Source organism: Acomys russatus, chromosome 2 (assembly GCF_903995435.1).
Source record: "Acomys russatus chromosome 2, mAcoRus1.1, whole genome shotgun sequence".
In the NCBI taxonomy this organism is placed as follows: Eukaryota; Metazoa; Chordata; class Mammalia; order Rodentia; family Muridae; genus Acomys; species Acomys russatus.
The window spans coordinates 69,893,024-69,907,254 of NC_067138.1; the positions used below are offsets into that span (position 1 = coordinate 69,893,024).

Here is a 14,231-nt window from a genome sequence, read left to right on the forward strand (position 1 = left end):
GAGGGGATTCAGCAGCAGCAGACCCATGCCTGGAGACATTTTGGCCTCCATAGAAAAGGGGGAGGAAAGCACCTGGGAATTTAGTCCATCACAAGCAGAGGGAAAGTATAGGGAACACGGCTCCTGGGTAAATACGCGGGTGCTTTAAATCTCCCCATGGAATATCATTGACTTTCTAAACAAAAACAGCAATGAGATAAAATAGAACATAAGTAGTGAATTGATCCAGAAAAGAAGAAAATGGGCAAAACCAATTCTGTATAAGCAAATCTGCAAGCTACAAACAAGGGGGTCGCATTTGTAACCAGCCAAAAAGAAATCTACCCACCTAAAATTTTACACTGCCTCTCCTCTCTGCTTTCTCCAACTCTTTTTCTTCCTCCCCCCTCCTCTTTCCCTCTCCGACCCCCACCCCCACCCCCCCGCTTCTTTCTTTCTCCCTGCCCTCCTCTCTCTCAAAGAAAAGAACTAGCCAGGCTGTGGTGGCACACTCCTTTAATCCCAGCACTCAAGATGCTGAGGCAGGCATTTGAAGCCAGCCTGGTCTACAGAGAGAGAGTTCCAGGACAGCCAGGGCTACACAGAGAGCCCCTGTCTCAAAAAACAAACAAGAGAGAGAGGGGGCACAGAGAGCAGGGAGAAGAGGCGGGGAATATTTCGCACTGCAAAGACATAAGCAAACATGGCAGCAAAGGAAAACCCATCAGGCAAGAAAGAAGTTCTCAGTAACAGAGCCTTGATTTACGATATTGAAATTGTATGTGCCCCTGTCCATAACAGGATTAAATTGCAGATCACTAGCTAAGAGGACCCTCATTCTGGGAAGTTATTAAATGACCCACAGATCAAAAAGAAACCACAAAGGAAATTATAAGATATCATGAATCAAATGAAAATTAAACTACAGCTTAGGATGTGTAGAATACTCTGGAAGCAGGTAGGCTGCCTGCAGACCTTCATGTTTCCTTCTGCTCCTCCAAACCTAATCCCACCCCCATTCTCATCCCCAGCTCTGCAGCAGACCACCCGTTGCAGCCACCCTTCCTCCTCTGCCCCTGTCTTAGGGGTTTCATTGCTGAGAAGAGACACCATGACCACAGCTATTCTTATAAAGGAAAACATTTAACTGGGGCTACCTTACAGATTCAGAGGTTTAGTCCATTATCATCATGGTGGGAAGCACAGCAGCATGCAGGCAGACATGGTGCTGGAGGAGCCGAGAGCTCTACATCTTGATCCACAGGCAGCAGAAGGAGACAGTATGTGTCTCCCTCAAGCTCTGGATCAAAGGCATGTTGTCTTCCTGCCTCAAGATCAGATCAGGTATGCCCTCCATTGCTGGACTGTAGTTCATTCCGGATTTAGTCAAGTTGACAACCAAGAACAGCCATCACAGCCCCCATCTTCCCCCTCACCTCCCTCACCCCCTCGTTGCTTTATCTGAGACCCCAACTTCAGCACACACTCCCAGGGAACCCACAGGCCACTCTGAGCAGGGAAGCAAGCACATTACCTGTAGATTTTCACCTCCCTCCATTCTTCCAAGTCCAACCTTCAATACCATCCCCAGCACTGGAGCAGTGGCCTCTCCTCACTGCCCCGTTCCCAGGCGACTGAGCAGATCTTGGTGGAACACCCTGCTTTCCTCCCTCCTGTGGACCTCCTTATTCCCTCCCCAGCCCAGCCCCATTCCTAAGTGTCAGCTCCCAGTGCCCAGAAATAGATTTTACCTGGAATGCCAGTGACCACACCTATCAGGAGCCCAGAAGGATTTCTACCAGGCATCACACAGCCACCACACTCTCCTGAGAACCATCTTAGGGCAACAGACACCAAGGAACAAAACATCCACCGAACAAAGGCAAGACCAGATGTCAGCACCTGGAATTACAATCTTCCCAATCCCAGATGCCTAGATGTGAGCATAAGACCACAGCCAACTAAGAGCCAGGACAATATGTCTCCATCTGAGCCCCGTGAACCTACCACAGCAGGCCCTGAGTGTTGCAATGTAGCTGAAGCACAAGACAAAGGCTGTAAGATAGACCTTATGAATACGATAGAGGTCCTGAAAGAGGAAATTAATGAATTCCTTCAAGGAATCAATGAAAACTCCAACAGTGGAAGGAAATGAATATGACAGTTCAAGACCTGAGAGTGGAAATAGTATCAATAAAGAAAATCTAAACTGAGGGAAATCTGGAAATGAAAACTTTAGGGACTAGAACAGTGATGTCAGAGGCAAACCCCAGCAACAGAATATCAGAGATGGAAGAAAGTAGCTCAGGCATTGAAGACACAGTAGAAGAAATGGATATCTCAGGCAAAGCACATGTTAAATCCAAAACACTAGGACAAAACATCCAGGAAATCTGGGACACTGTGAAAAGACCAAATATAAGAATAAGAAAAATAGTAGAAGGAAAAGTTTCCCAGGTCAAAGGCACAGAAAGTATTTCCAACAAAATCACAGACAGAAGACAGTTTCTGAAGGAGATGCCCATTAAGGTAAAGGAAGCATACATAATACCAAATAGTCTAGACCAGAAAAGAAAATCATCTCAGCACATAACAATCAAAACACTAAAGGTAAAGAACAAAGAATATTAAAAGCTGCAAGGGAAAAACAAAAAGAAACATAAAGGTAACCCTATTAGAATGACACCTAATTCTCAATGGAGATTCTAAAACCAGAAGTGCAGGACACATGTTCTACAGACTCTAATAGACTACAGATGCCAGCCCTCACTGCTATACCCAGCAAAAGTTTTTATCACAATAGACATAGAAAACAAGACAGCCAATGATAAAGCCAAACTTAAGCACTGTCTACAAATCTAGACCTAAAAGTAAAAGGTACTAGAAGAAAAATTCCAAACTAAAGATGCTAACTACACCCAAGAAAAAACAAGGAATAAATCATCTCAGACCAGCAAATCAAAAGCGGGAAAGTACACGCAACAACATAAAAAGAGTCAGCAGTCGTCGATTGATATCTCTCAACATCGATAGTCTCAGTTCCCCCAAGAAAAAGACAAACAGAATTGATGTGAAACCAGGATCTATCCTTCTGTACCTTCCATGGTACCATGTGAAGGGTAGACATCACCACAGGGTGAAAGGACGGAAAAGGCTTCTGAGCAAATGGACCTAAGAAGCAAGCTCGCGTAGCCATTTTAATATGTGACAGAATAGACTTCAGACAAAAGCTAACCAGCAGAGGTAGGGAAGGACGTTGGATGCTCATCAAAGGAAAAATCCTCCAAGAAGACAAGGGCAACCAGGTTTGTAAAAAAAACGTTACTATAGCTTAAGTCACACACTGATAGTGGGAGACTTCAGTACCACTCTCACCAATAAACACATTATCCAGACAAAAACAGAAATGCTGGCACTAACTGATGTCATAACCCAAATGGACCTAAGAGATATTTACAGAACAAATATTTACAGAACAAATACCAAAGCAAAAGAATATACCTCCTTTTCAGTATGTCATACAGCTTTCTCAAAACTTGACCACGTACTCAGACACAAAGCTATTCTCAACACATAGAATAAAATGAAAACAACACAGGAATCTTATCTGGCCAACACAGATTAAAGCTGCATATGAACAGCCAGCCACGGTGGTGCATGCCTGTAATCCCAGCACTTGGGAGACAGAGGTAGGTGGATCTCTGTGAGTTTGAGGCCAGACTTGTCTACAGAGTGAGTCCAGGACAGCCAAGGATACACAGAGAAACCCTGGCTCAAAAAAAAAAAAAAGATAATAAAATAAAATATAAAAAAAAATATATTATTAGTAGTATTATTTTAAAAGCTGGATATCAACAACAGAGACAGCAGAAACCTTGCCAACTCACAGGAACTGAACAGCTCACCCTGAGTAGAAAATGAGTCAAAGCAGAAATAAGACATTTTAGAATGGAATGAAATGAATATACAGCACACTCAGACCTATGGGTCACAATGAAGGTGATTCTAAGAGGCACGTTCATAGCACTAAGTGCCTACGTTAGAAAAGAGAAAGAGATCTCACACTAGTAACTTAACAGCACAGCTGGTAACTAGAACAAAAAAAAGAATCACACACAAAAGTACCAGAGAGCAAAAAGAATGAAACTCAGGGCTGAAATCAGTAGAAACAAACAAAAGAAATCAGTGACGCAAAGAGTTGGTTATTTAAGAAAATAAGATTGTCCCTGTCTTGAAAAACAAAACAAATGAGAGAGACAGAGAGAAAGAGACAGAAAGAGAGAGAGAGGGAAGTTTGCAAATAGTTTACCCAGGTTGCTCTGTGGTTCAGAATGCTGGGATTTACGTGTGTGTGTCACCGTGCCTTGCTGTTGGTCATTGTTACATGAAAAAAGCCAAGTTTATAAACTGCTGCCAGCCCTTCCCCGCATGACACAATAAGTCAGCTCTCAGTAGTTGAAGTAAAGTTACTTCTTGCAATGTCTTTTTAGGAGACGGAAGACCTTAGCGATGGGAAGTATTTGACAAGCAAACCAGTGTGAGAAACAAATAGGGTGGCAAGCGCAGACCAGAATGTACCGCTTCTTGTGTGCAAACAATACGCTCTGTGTGGGCAGACACTTCTGGAACTGCCTGCTTACTGTGGTTTTATTTTGAAGCATATGGTATTTTGTGGGAACCAAGAAAAATGTTCTGTAAGTATGTCTGCGGGGTGTTCCCGCTACCTAACACATTTATCAGCACACAGGCTGCCTTTATCGAATCAGGCTTCTTGTTGGTGTTGGAGACCGGTCATCAAGTGCAGCTCTTGCCTTCAAGGAGCTTTAGTCTGTTTGAGTCAACAGGCACACAATCCACACGCCACTGGGGAGCACCTGGCTAACCTTCCTCCGAGACTTCAGGGCACTAGAGTAGACGTTTCTAGAGGACTCTGTGGACAGCACCAATCATGGGCTGGGGTCCAGGACTGAATACAAAGGGAGAGAGGGGGGCTGGGGATGCAGCTCAGTAGGTCAGTTGCTTGCCTAACCTGCAGAAATGCCAGGGTCTGTCCCCAGCACCACGTAAATCAGAAGTGGCAGTACACGCCTATGAAGCCAGCACTCTGGAGGTGAAGGCAGTTGGCTCAAGATAGAAAAAGGGGGGGGGGGTTGTTACTCCTCTGTTCTTGATTCGCTCAGATGTAAACAAGAAGCCTCGCACCCCTGTTGCCGTTCTTTATTGTTTCCTCCATCAGGTGGCTTCTTGTGTGGCAGTTGGTCATGGCGACCAGAGATGTAACTAACACAGAACTGTAATACAAATACAAGGGCCAGGGGAGTTGAGAAAAGGTAGAAACAGATCTACAGCCAGGTGTGGTGGCGCACGCCTTTAACCCCAGCACTCGGAGGCGGAGGCAAAGGCAGAGGCAGGCAGATCTCTGTGAGTTCAAGACCAGCCTGGTCTACAAAGTGTCTGGGACAACCAGGGCTACACAGAGAAGCCCTGTCTCAAAAAACAAACAAGAGAAAGAAATGGAGCTCTTTCTGTGAGACCACATACAGCATTTTCAAATATTCTCACAGAAGAAAAGGCATTTTAGGTAGAAGAGCAGCCAAGTTTGCTGATGACATGTGTAGAGACAGGAAAAAGGCTGCAGTTATGTCCCTGTCCCCAAGCAGTGCAGCATGAGGGGTCAACACACAAGGTCAACATGTTGGAACAGATCTCAAGGGCAAAGGGGGCTGTGGAAGGTAGCTTTTCTTGCTGTTGTTGGTTTTGAGTCTTCTGGGAATGTGTTCATCTCATCTGTGGGCCCCTTCTCTGCCTAGTTGACAGAATCCTTTCTCAGGTTTTGTAAGCTTGGTAGCAATACCCCCCTCTGACTGCTTTCAGCAGTTCAGACTCTTATATTCTCTGATCTTAATCTCTTTTCTTGTCTTCCTTAGAAAAAAGAATTGAGACCTGCCTCTTACTATACACTCCAGGCTGCCCTTGAACTAGCAACCCTCCTGCCTCTGCCTCCACAGTGGTGGCAGCAAAGGCAGGGGACACCATACCCCGCTTGTCCCTCTTCGCCCTACTGCAAAGCCACCTAGGTGTCGCCATCGGTCTCTGCTGCTGTTACAATGTGTTAGGCACATACAGCTGAAGACACCACATATTTAAGTTACCAGACAGAGAGAAGTAAGCTTAAACCTGACCAAGACACCTGTTCCCCACTGCTAGCTTTCATAGTGCCAGAAGGTTCTTATACAGCCCACTGGGGAAGAAAAGACATCAACGTTCTTATGTATAAAATCCTAAAATAATAAAAAAAATATTATTTTAAAAAGAAATTTGCAGAATAGATAAAAGAATTAACTCTTCTCAAAATTAAGCCCTCTCAAGCTGGGCATGGTGGCGCACACCTTTAATCCCAGCACTCGGGAGGCAGAGGCATTCGGATCGCTGTGAGTTTGAGGCCAGCCTGGTCTACAAAGTGAGTCCAGGACAGCCAAAGCTACACAGAGAAACTCTGTCTCAAAAAAAAAAAAAAATTAAGTCTTCTCAAGACCAATCATTTTTCATATGTAAATCAGGAAAATAACCCAGATAGTTCAGTTTGCTGAAAATTAAAGTTGACGCTTAACTGATGTGTGTCTTTCTCAGTGAGTCTGTGGACTCAGAAAACTGTGAGACCCAAGCGTGTGCACTCAGCTCAGTCTGTAGTCGCAGGCTCACCCAGGGCAAAGCCATATACTTGAGAGATGCAATTAAACGATTTACATACCTTGAGTTGATTCCTTTTTTGTTTTTGTTTTTCCCTTTTATTGAAAATAGACTTTCTTCCTCATGTAGTATATCCTGATTATGGTTTCCCCTCTCTCCACTCCTCTCAGTCCTTCCCCTCCTCCCCTCTCTCCACTCCTCTCAGTCCCTCCCCTCCTCCCCTCTCTCCACTCCTCTCAGTCCCTCCCCTCCTCCCCCCTCTCTACTCCTCTCAGTCCCTCCCCTCCTCCCCTCTCTCCACTCCTCTCAGTCCCTCCCCTCCTACTCAGATCTGCTCTCTTTCTGTCTTTCTAGAAAACCAACATGCTTATAAGGAAGGGATAATAATAAAATAAAACAAAAGTAACACATTGGAGTTGGACAAGACAAACCAACAGAAGGAAAAGAGCCCAAAAGAAGGCACTAGAATCAGAGACTCACTTGTGTGCACACTCAGGAATCCCATAAAAACCCTAAACTGGAAGCCATAATATATACGCAGAGGACCTGGTACAGACCCCTGCAGGCACCATGCTGCCTCAGTCGCTGTGAGTTTGTATGAGCTTTGGTCATGGTGATTTAGAGTGCCTTGTTTTAGGGGGGTCCTCCCACCCCCATCCTCCCTGCCCAGCTCTTAACACTCTTTCTGCCTCCTCTTATGCAGAGTTCCCTAATCCCTCAGGGGAGGCATTTGATGGACACATCACTTTTAAGGCTGAGTGTTTCAAGGCCTCTCACTCTGCATATTGTCTGGCTGTGGGTCTCTGTATTTGTTGCCATCTGCCGCAGGAGGCAGCTTCTCTGTAGATGGTTGAGCAAGGCACTGGTCTAGGAGTATAGCAGAATATCGTTAGTAGGTTTTGTTTGTTTGTTTGTTTTGTTTTTCAAGACAGGGTTTCTCTGTGTAGCCTTGGCTGTCCTGGACTCCTTTTTTAGACCAGGCTGGTCTAAACTCACGTCGCTCCTCCTGCCTCTGCCTCCCGAGTGCTAGGATCCAAGGCGTTTGCCACCACACCTGGCCTAGTAGTTATGTTATTGATACATTGTTTGTTGTTTTGTTTCCCTTTTTGTTTTTAGACCAGAAATATTTGGTCTTACCCTAGGACCCTGGGCTATCTAGTCTCTGATTCTTGGTCATCCAAGCAGTGTCAGTATGAGTTCCATCTTGTGGAGTGAGCCTTACATCAATTCAGATATTGCTTGGTTACTCCAACAAACCTGCCACCATTGCACTAGTGTATCTTGCAGGCAGGACAGCATTGTGTTTGTGTGTGTGTGCGCGCGCGCGCACACACACACACACACACACACACACACACACACACACACACACGGCATGAATTCTCTCCTATTGAGCTGGCACTAACTCCAGTCAGATAGCTGTTGATTGCTTACCAGATATAAGAAAGTGCTACTATTGCACCCTTGGAGATATTTGGCATGATGGTTAATTTTAACTGAACAACTTAGTAGCATTTATTATATTCACAGTGTTCTGCAAACTATCACTATTATTCATTCCCAGAATTTTTTCATCCTTCTAAATAGAAACTCCCAACTCACTGAATAATCTAGCGCCCATTTCCTCTTTGCCCTGATAACTACTCTCCGCCGTCTGCCCCTGTGAATTTGCTTACTCTAGATTCTGCACATTAGTAGAATTATTACTGTCCTTTATGACTTACTGGTCCTCTTGTGTCTGTAGAAGTGGGAAGAGTGAGCTTTGTTTAGCACAACATTCCAAGATTCATTCCTTTTTATTACTGAAGAAAATTCTATTCATATATATGTGTGTATGTGTATTCCTATATAAATATATATACACACACACACACACACACATACACACACACACACATACACACACACATACACACACACATACACACACACATACACACACATACACACACACACATACACACACACACACATACACACACACACATACACACACACACACACATACACACACATACACACACACATACACACACACACACATACACACACACATACACACACATACACACACACACATACACACACACACACACACACACACATGCACCTCATTTTGTTTATCTGCTTTCCTACTGATGGACATTTAGTTTTTTCCATACTTCAGCCATTATGAAAAACGCTACAGCAAACATTTATATATATGTTGTTGTTGTTGTTGCTGTTGTTGTTTGGGCATGTGCTGTCAACAACGGCATCGTTTTACATTTTCCCATCAAGGTGTATGAGCATTCCACTTTCCCTACATCCCGCCCAGCATTCGTTATCATCTATCTTCCTTTTCTTAATGCTAGTCATTGTAGAGAGGGTGGAGTGGAATTTCATGGAATTTTAATTTCCCCCAAGCCAGAGAAAAAGAGATTGGGGCTGGGGAGAGACTATCTAATGTCTTTGGAATCTCCTAATTCTTTAGCCCTTCTTAAGGTCTAGGTTTGTTCAGGTTTGATTTTTTTTTTTTTTTCCTACAACCAAAGGAATCCCAACTAACTGTTTTAGCTTTGTTCTGTTGATAAGGAAGCCAGTCTTACGTTGTGTACGCAGTTGCTCTAATCTGTTGAACTAATCTGCTAACATCATCAAAATGACCTTTCATGGTGTTCCTTCTTTCCTTCTTTTTTTTCTTAATACAGCATGTCACCCTGCCTGTTTTCATAAGGAGAAATCTAGTTTCCATTGTGGGTATATTTTTTTAATTTTTTAAATTTATTTATTTATTTATTTATTTTTTTTTTGGTTTTTCGAGACAGGGTTTCTCTGTGTAGCCTTGGCCGTCCTGGACTCACTTTGTAGACCAGGCTGGCCTCGAACTCACAGCGATCCGCCTGCCTCTGCCTCCCGAGTGCTGGGATTAAAGGCGTGGGCCACCACCGCCCGGCTTTAATAATATTTTAATATATATATACACATACACACATACATACATACAGTACTCTATCTGCCTGTACACTTGCAGGCCAGAAGAGGGCATCAGGTCACATTATAGATAGTGGTGAGCCACAATGTGGTTGCTAGGAGTTGAACTCAGGACCTCTGGAGGAGCAGTCAGTGCCCTTAACCTCTGAGCCATCTCTCTAGCCCTAATTTAATATGTATTTAAGGTTTATTTATTTATTATATATACAGTATTCTGCCTGCAGGCCAGAAGAGGGCACCAGATCTCATTATAGATGGTTGTGAGCCGCCATGTAGTTGCTGGGAATTGAACTCTGGACCTTCAGAAGAGAAGGCAGTGTTCTTAACCTCTAAGCCATCTCTCCAGTCCAGGGGTATATTTTTATAGTTCTTGCCTGCAAAATTCTTTTATTTTTATTAAGTGGATTTATTTCTTGCAATGTCAGTTCAAATTCAATTCTAAAAACTTTAAGGTAGATGCCACATCTTGACTGTGTCGTAGTGGTCAGGCAGCTGGTGTCTTACAAGGGACCATGTTACCCAAAACTTGTATACACCAGAGCCACTGTATTTGCACACGCTCTTTAATGCTTGTTTATTGTGCATTTGTGCACACATACATGCCATGATGTCCATGTGATAGCCAAGGGGCAGATTGTGGAAGCCAGCTCTTGCCTTCCATCTTTCTTTCTGAGGCAGGGTCTCTTGCTGCTCTATTGACTAAGTACTCCATACTATCTGGCCTGGACACTTCCAGCCAGTTCTGTCTCTGCCCTCCATCTCACTGCGGGAGTGCTAGCATTACAGATCTGTGCCACCACATAGTGAGTTCTGGAGCTTGAACCAGGTCATCAGGCTTGTACAGTGAGCATCACCTACTGAGCTATCTCTGCAACCATGCCGTTGCTTTCTTGACATTCTGCTAATCTGAATACACCGTATTCAACATAGTTGTAAGCAACATAAAAGTTGCCTATGTTTAGGGGCCTAGAGAGGTGGCTCAGAGGTTAAGAGCACGGGCTTTTCTTCCATAGGTCCTGAGTTCAATTCCCAGCAACCACATGGTGGCTCACAACCATCTGTAATGAAATCTGGTGCCCTTTTCTGGCGGGCAGGTGTACATGCAGGCAGAACTTTGCATAATAAATAAGTCTTTTTTTTTTTTTTTTAAGTTGCCTATGTTTAGACATTCATATGTCTTGGCTATAGATGTGGATCCTAGCACTTGAGTAAAATCACACAAGTGTAGTGGCTTACATGGCCACATACAAGCTGGCATAACACACACACATACAATGCACACATGCACACTAAACAAAAATGTAAAAATAAAATAATTCAGATTATATAGATTTTCAAATTAATGCAATGTTCAGTATTACATGTACATTAATTAATGTAATGTGCAGTATTTTTATGTCCTTTACTTTTATTCTATGTTTCCCTTCTTATTTATAATATTTCTGAAGTACATTTCTCTGCCTTTTTCTCTTCCTATTAGACCTGTTAGGACTTTGTCAAGTTGATAAGTCTTTTCAAAGGCTGTTGTTTCCCTTCTTCCCTAATTTAGATTTTTGTTTTTATTGGGTCAGCTTACTACTTTTGAATTTTATTTACTTTTCTAGCTTTTGAGGTACATAATCAGTTTGCTTACGGAGAATAAAGTTTTCTAGCAAGTCATTCTCATTTATGTTATCTGAGTATACTAAGTGAGATACAGTTTTATATATAATTATAGTTTAGTCAATTTTTGTTTTTTGTTTTTAAATCAAATTCTTCATGAATATTATTTAAGACTAGGCAGTGGTGGTGCACTCAGGAGGCAGAGGCAGGCAAATCTCTGAGTTCAAGGCCAGCCTGGTCCACAGAGAGAGTTCCAGGACAGCAAGGGCTACACAAAGAAACCCTGTCTTGAAAATATACGCAAACTGTGTGTGTGTGTGTGTGTGTGTGTATGTGTGTGTGCATGCGTGTGCATATGTATATGTGCACATGTGAGTGCCTGCACAGGCCAGAAGAGGGCATCTGATGCCTGGAGATGGAGTTAGAGGTGCCAGTGAGCCCCTGACTGACATCTGTGCTGGGAACTGAACTCTTTCTCTGCAAGAGCAGCAAGAACTTGTAATCCTATTGACACTGTCTTTCCAGCCCGTAATTGGGCTAATTTTTAATACATAGTTCATCTTTTATTTTCTTTTGACTCTTGGGCTATCAGCAAAATGAGTGCTAACTGTATAGTTTCTACTCAGACATTTTTATCGGAATTTCCATTTTGCCCAAACAATTTGTAATATAGCCTGATCTGATAGAATAAGGCTGCTTGCTCTTACATTTCCATATTGAATACAAATAGTTATTATGAGCCAAATTCGTAAGGCTGATATTGAAAGCTGTTGGGGGTTGGTCTGGAGCCTCCTATCTTAATGCTAATTACTGTCTTTGTTGTGTCACCCTTGCTCCACCTAACTTACAGTTGATTGGTTAATAAAAATGCTGAAGCTTGAGATTTGACAAAAGAGAAGGGGGTGGGATTTTGAGGTTATGAGGCCAGAGGTGGGGGGGGGTGGATTGGAGGAGAAGGCGCTGAAGAGGAGTAGAAAGGACGGGTTCCAGAGAAGATAGTAACGCAGCAAGTACTTGGGACCTTGGCTGGGAGGAAGATAAATTAACAGTGGGATAATAGATTAGTGATTATGTTCACCTCTGTGCTTAATTTTGAATGAATCATAGTCTCAATGTGTAGATATTTAGAGAAATTTTTGATTAATGAATAAATAAGGTTTCACTAAATATGTGACTAAATATCAATTATTAATATTCAGCAGCAGCAGAAAACCTGCTGGTTATTAAGCTAGAGGTATGTTGGCATCTATTCGGATATGTCCAAGTGAAAGATTAGAGAGCATGAAGCTCCTGTGTAAATCCATGTGTCCGTCCTCTTCTCCTGAAGGCCGTGCTTAGTAGCAGGTACCAAACGGTAAGGGCAGGTGTCGAGGCCATCAATGCTGGGATGATTAAAAGGTCCTTACGGAGTCCTGTAGAGAGGATGCCTGAACTTGAAGAGAAGGAAGCAAATGATTTGCCAGCAAAAAGAAAGGACCCTCCAGAGAGGAGCAGTCAGTGTTACAAAAGGCGAGCCATAATAGTAACCTGTACGCATGTATGTACTTGTAGACACATTTGTAAGGAGGTCAGTGCTACTGACCAGACCCATGGTCCATATCTACTGTACGCATCCCTGTCTACTCGGAGACAGCGGCTGCCTATATGCTCTGTTTTGCAGATTAAAATGCTGTGTTTCAAAGAAATTAAGAGGGGGCCAGCTATGAAACCTACATCGTCCAGTTTGAAATTCACTGGTTCTCTACTATATCACATAGAGGTCAAGAAACCTTTCTATAGTGCAGCCCCGGGGGGGGGCAGCTGTTGGGGCGTCTTCAAGTGTATAACCTCAGTGTTTGTCTCCTTTGAGATCCCTGCCGTGAAGCTGAATGAGCTGCTTGAGAACTTCTACGTCACCGTCAAGAAGAGTGACGGCTCCGACTTCCTGGCTACCTCACTCCATGCCATCCGCCGCGGCCTGGACCGGATCCTGAAGAACGCAGGCGTGGGCTTTTCTATCACCAGCAGCACCTTCAGCTCTTCCACCAAGAAACTCAAGGAGAAGCTGTGGGTCCTGAGTAAGGCAGGGATGTCGGGCGCCCGGTCTCGCAATATCGTCTACTTCTCCCTTTCTGATGAGGAGGAGATGTGGCAGGCAGGGTGTCTGGGGGATGACAGTCCTATCACTCTCCTGTCCACGGTGGTCAAGTACAACAGCCAATACCTGAATATGCGGACGCTGCAGGAGCATGCGGATCTGATGTACGGGGACATCGAGCTGCTCAAGGACCCACAAAACCAGCCCTACTTTGCCCGGACGGACAGTGTCAAGCGGGAGAGCCGGAGTGGTTCTACCCGAGTGTGTCATGGGAAGATCTACCATGAGCACTCGAGGGGACACAAGCAGTGCCCTTACTGCCTCCTTTACAAGTACATGTACATCCACCGGCCGCCCACCCAAATGGAGGCCAAGTCTCCCTTCTACCTTACAGCCCGGAAGGAGGCCACAGACGTGGGCGGTGTGTGGTATGAGGAGCAGAGGATGGGGCTGCGCTCTCTGCGGGGAGTTGTTCCCAACTTAGCCAGGAAGGTCAAGCTGGACAATTGCGAGAACTTCACCTTTGTCTCCTTCACTCAGGTCTCCCGGCGGCTTGGCTCCCACAGCTGCTGCCAGTGAGCCGCCAGGGCCCTGCGTGCTCACCTGGGCGACCTCCTTCATGTGGCCAAGGCCAGAGGCATCAGCAAGCAGGTTCTGAGGCGACAGAGGCTGACATGTCCAGCTGGCCTCCGCTTCTGCAACAGGCCACTCCTCAGACTTGAAATTACATGAAAGTAGACAGCTGGATAATTTGGGGTTTTATCTAAATGTGTGACACCTTGTTAAATCATGGACCCTTAATAGTATATAATTACTATATACGAGAGTGAAGAAATTCATTTTATCTAGTGCCTTTTTAGCACAGGTTTTCTTGGGAAAAAAGAAAAAAGAAAAGAAAAAAATGTTTTGA

General features: G+C 44.1%; 1 protein-coding gene across 3 annotated transcripts in view; it reads left to right on the forward strand.

Moving 5' to 3' along the window:
- The window catches only part of Kiaa1958 (KIAA1958 ortholog), a 128,424-nt gene extending 114,513 nt beyond the window's left edge, over positions 1-13,911 (forward strand). For 2 of the 3 annotated variants that reach the window (XM_051162743.1, XM_051162726.1), the window contains one exon: positions 13,094-13,911. In XM_051162743.1, coding sequence (XP_051018700.1) covers positions 13,094-13,900 — 807 coding nt within the window. In that variant the 3' untranslated portion in view covers positions 13,901-13,911. Of the gene's footprint in view, positions 1-7,023; positions 7,137-13,093 lie in introns of those variants that run through there. The other variant, XM_051162735.1, reaches the window with a different exon arrangement.
- The last annotated feature ends 320 nt before the right edge of the window (positions 13,912-14,231 follow it).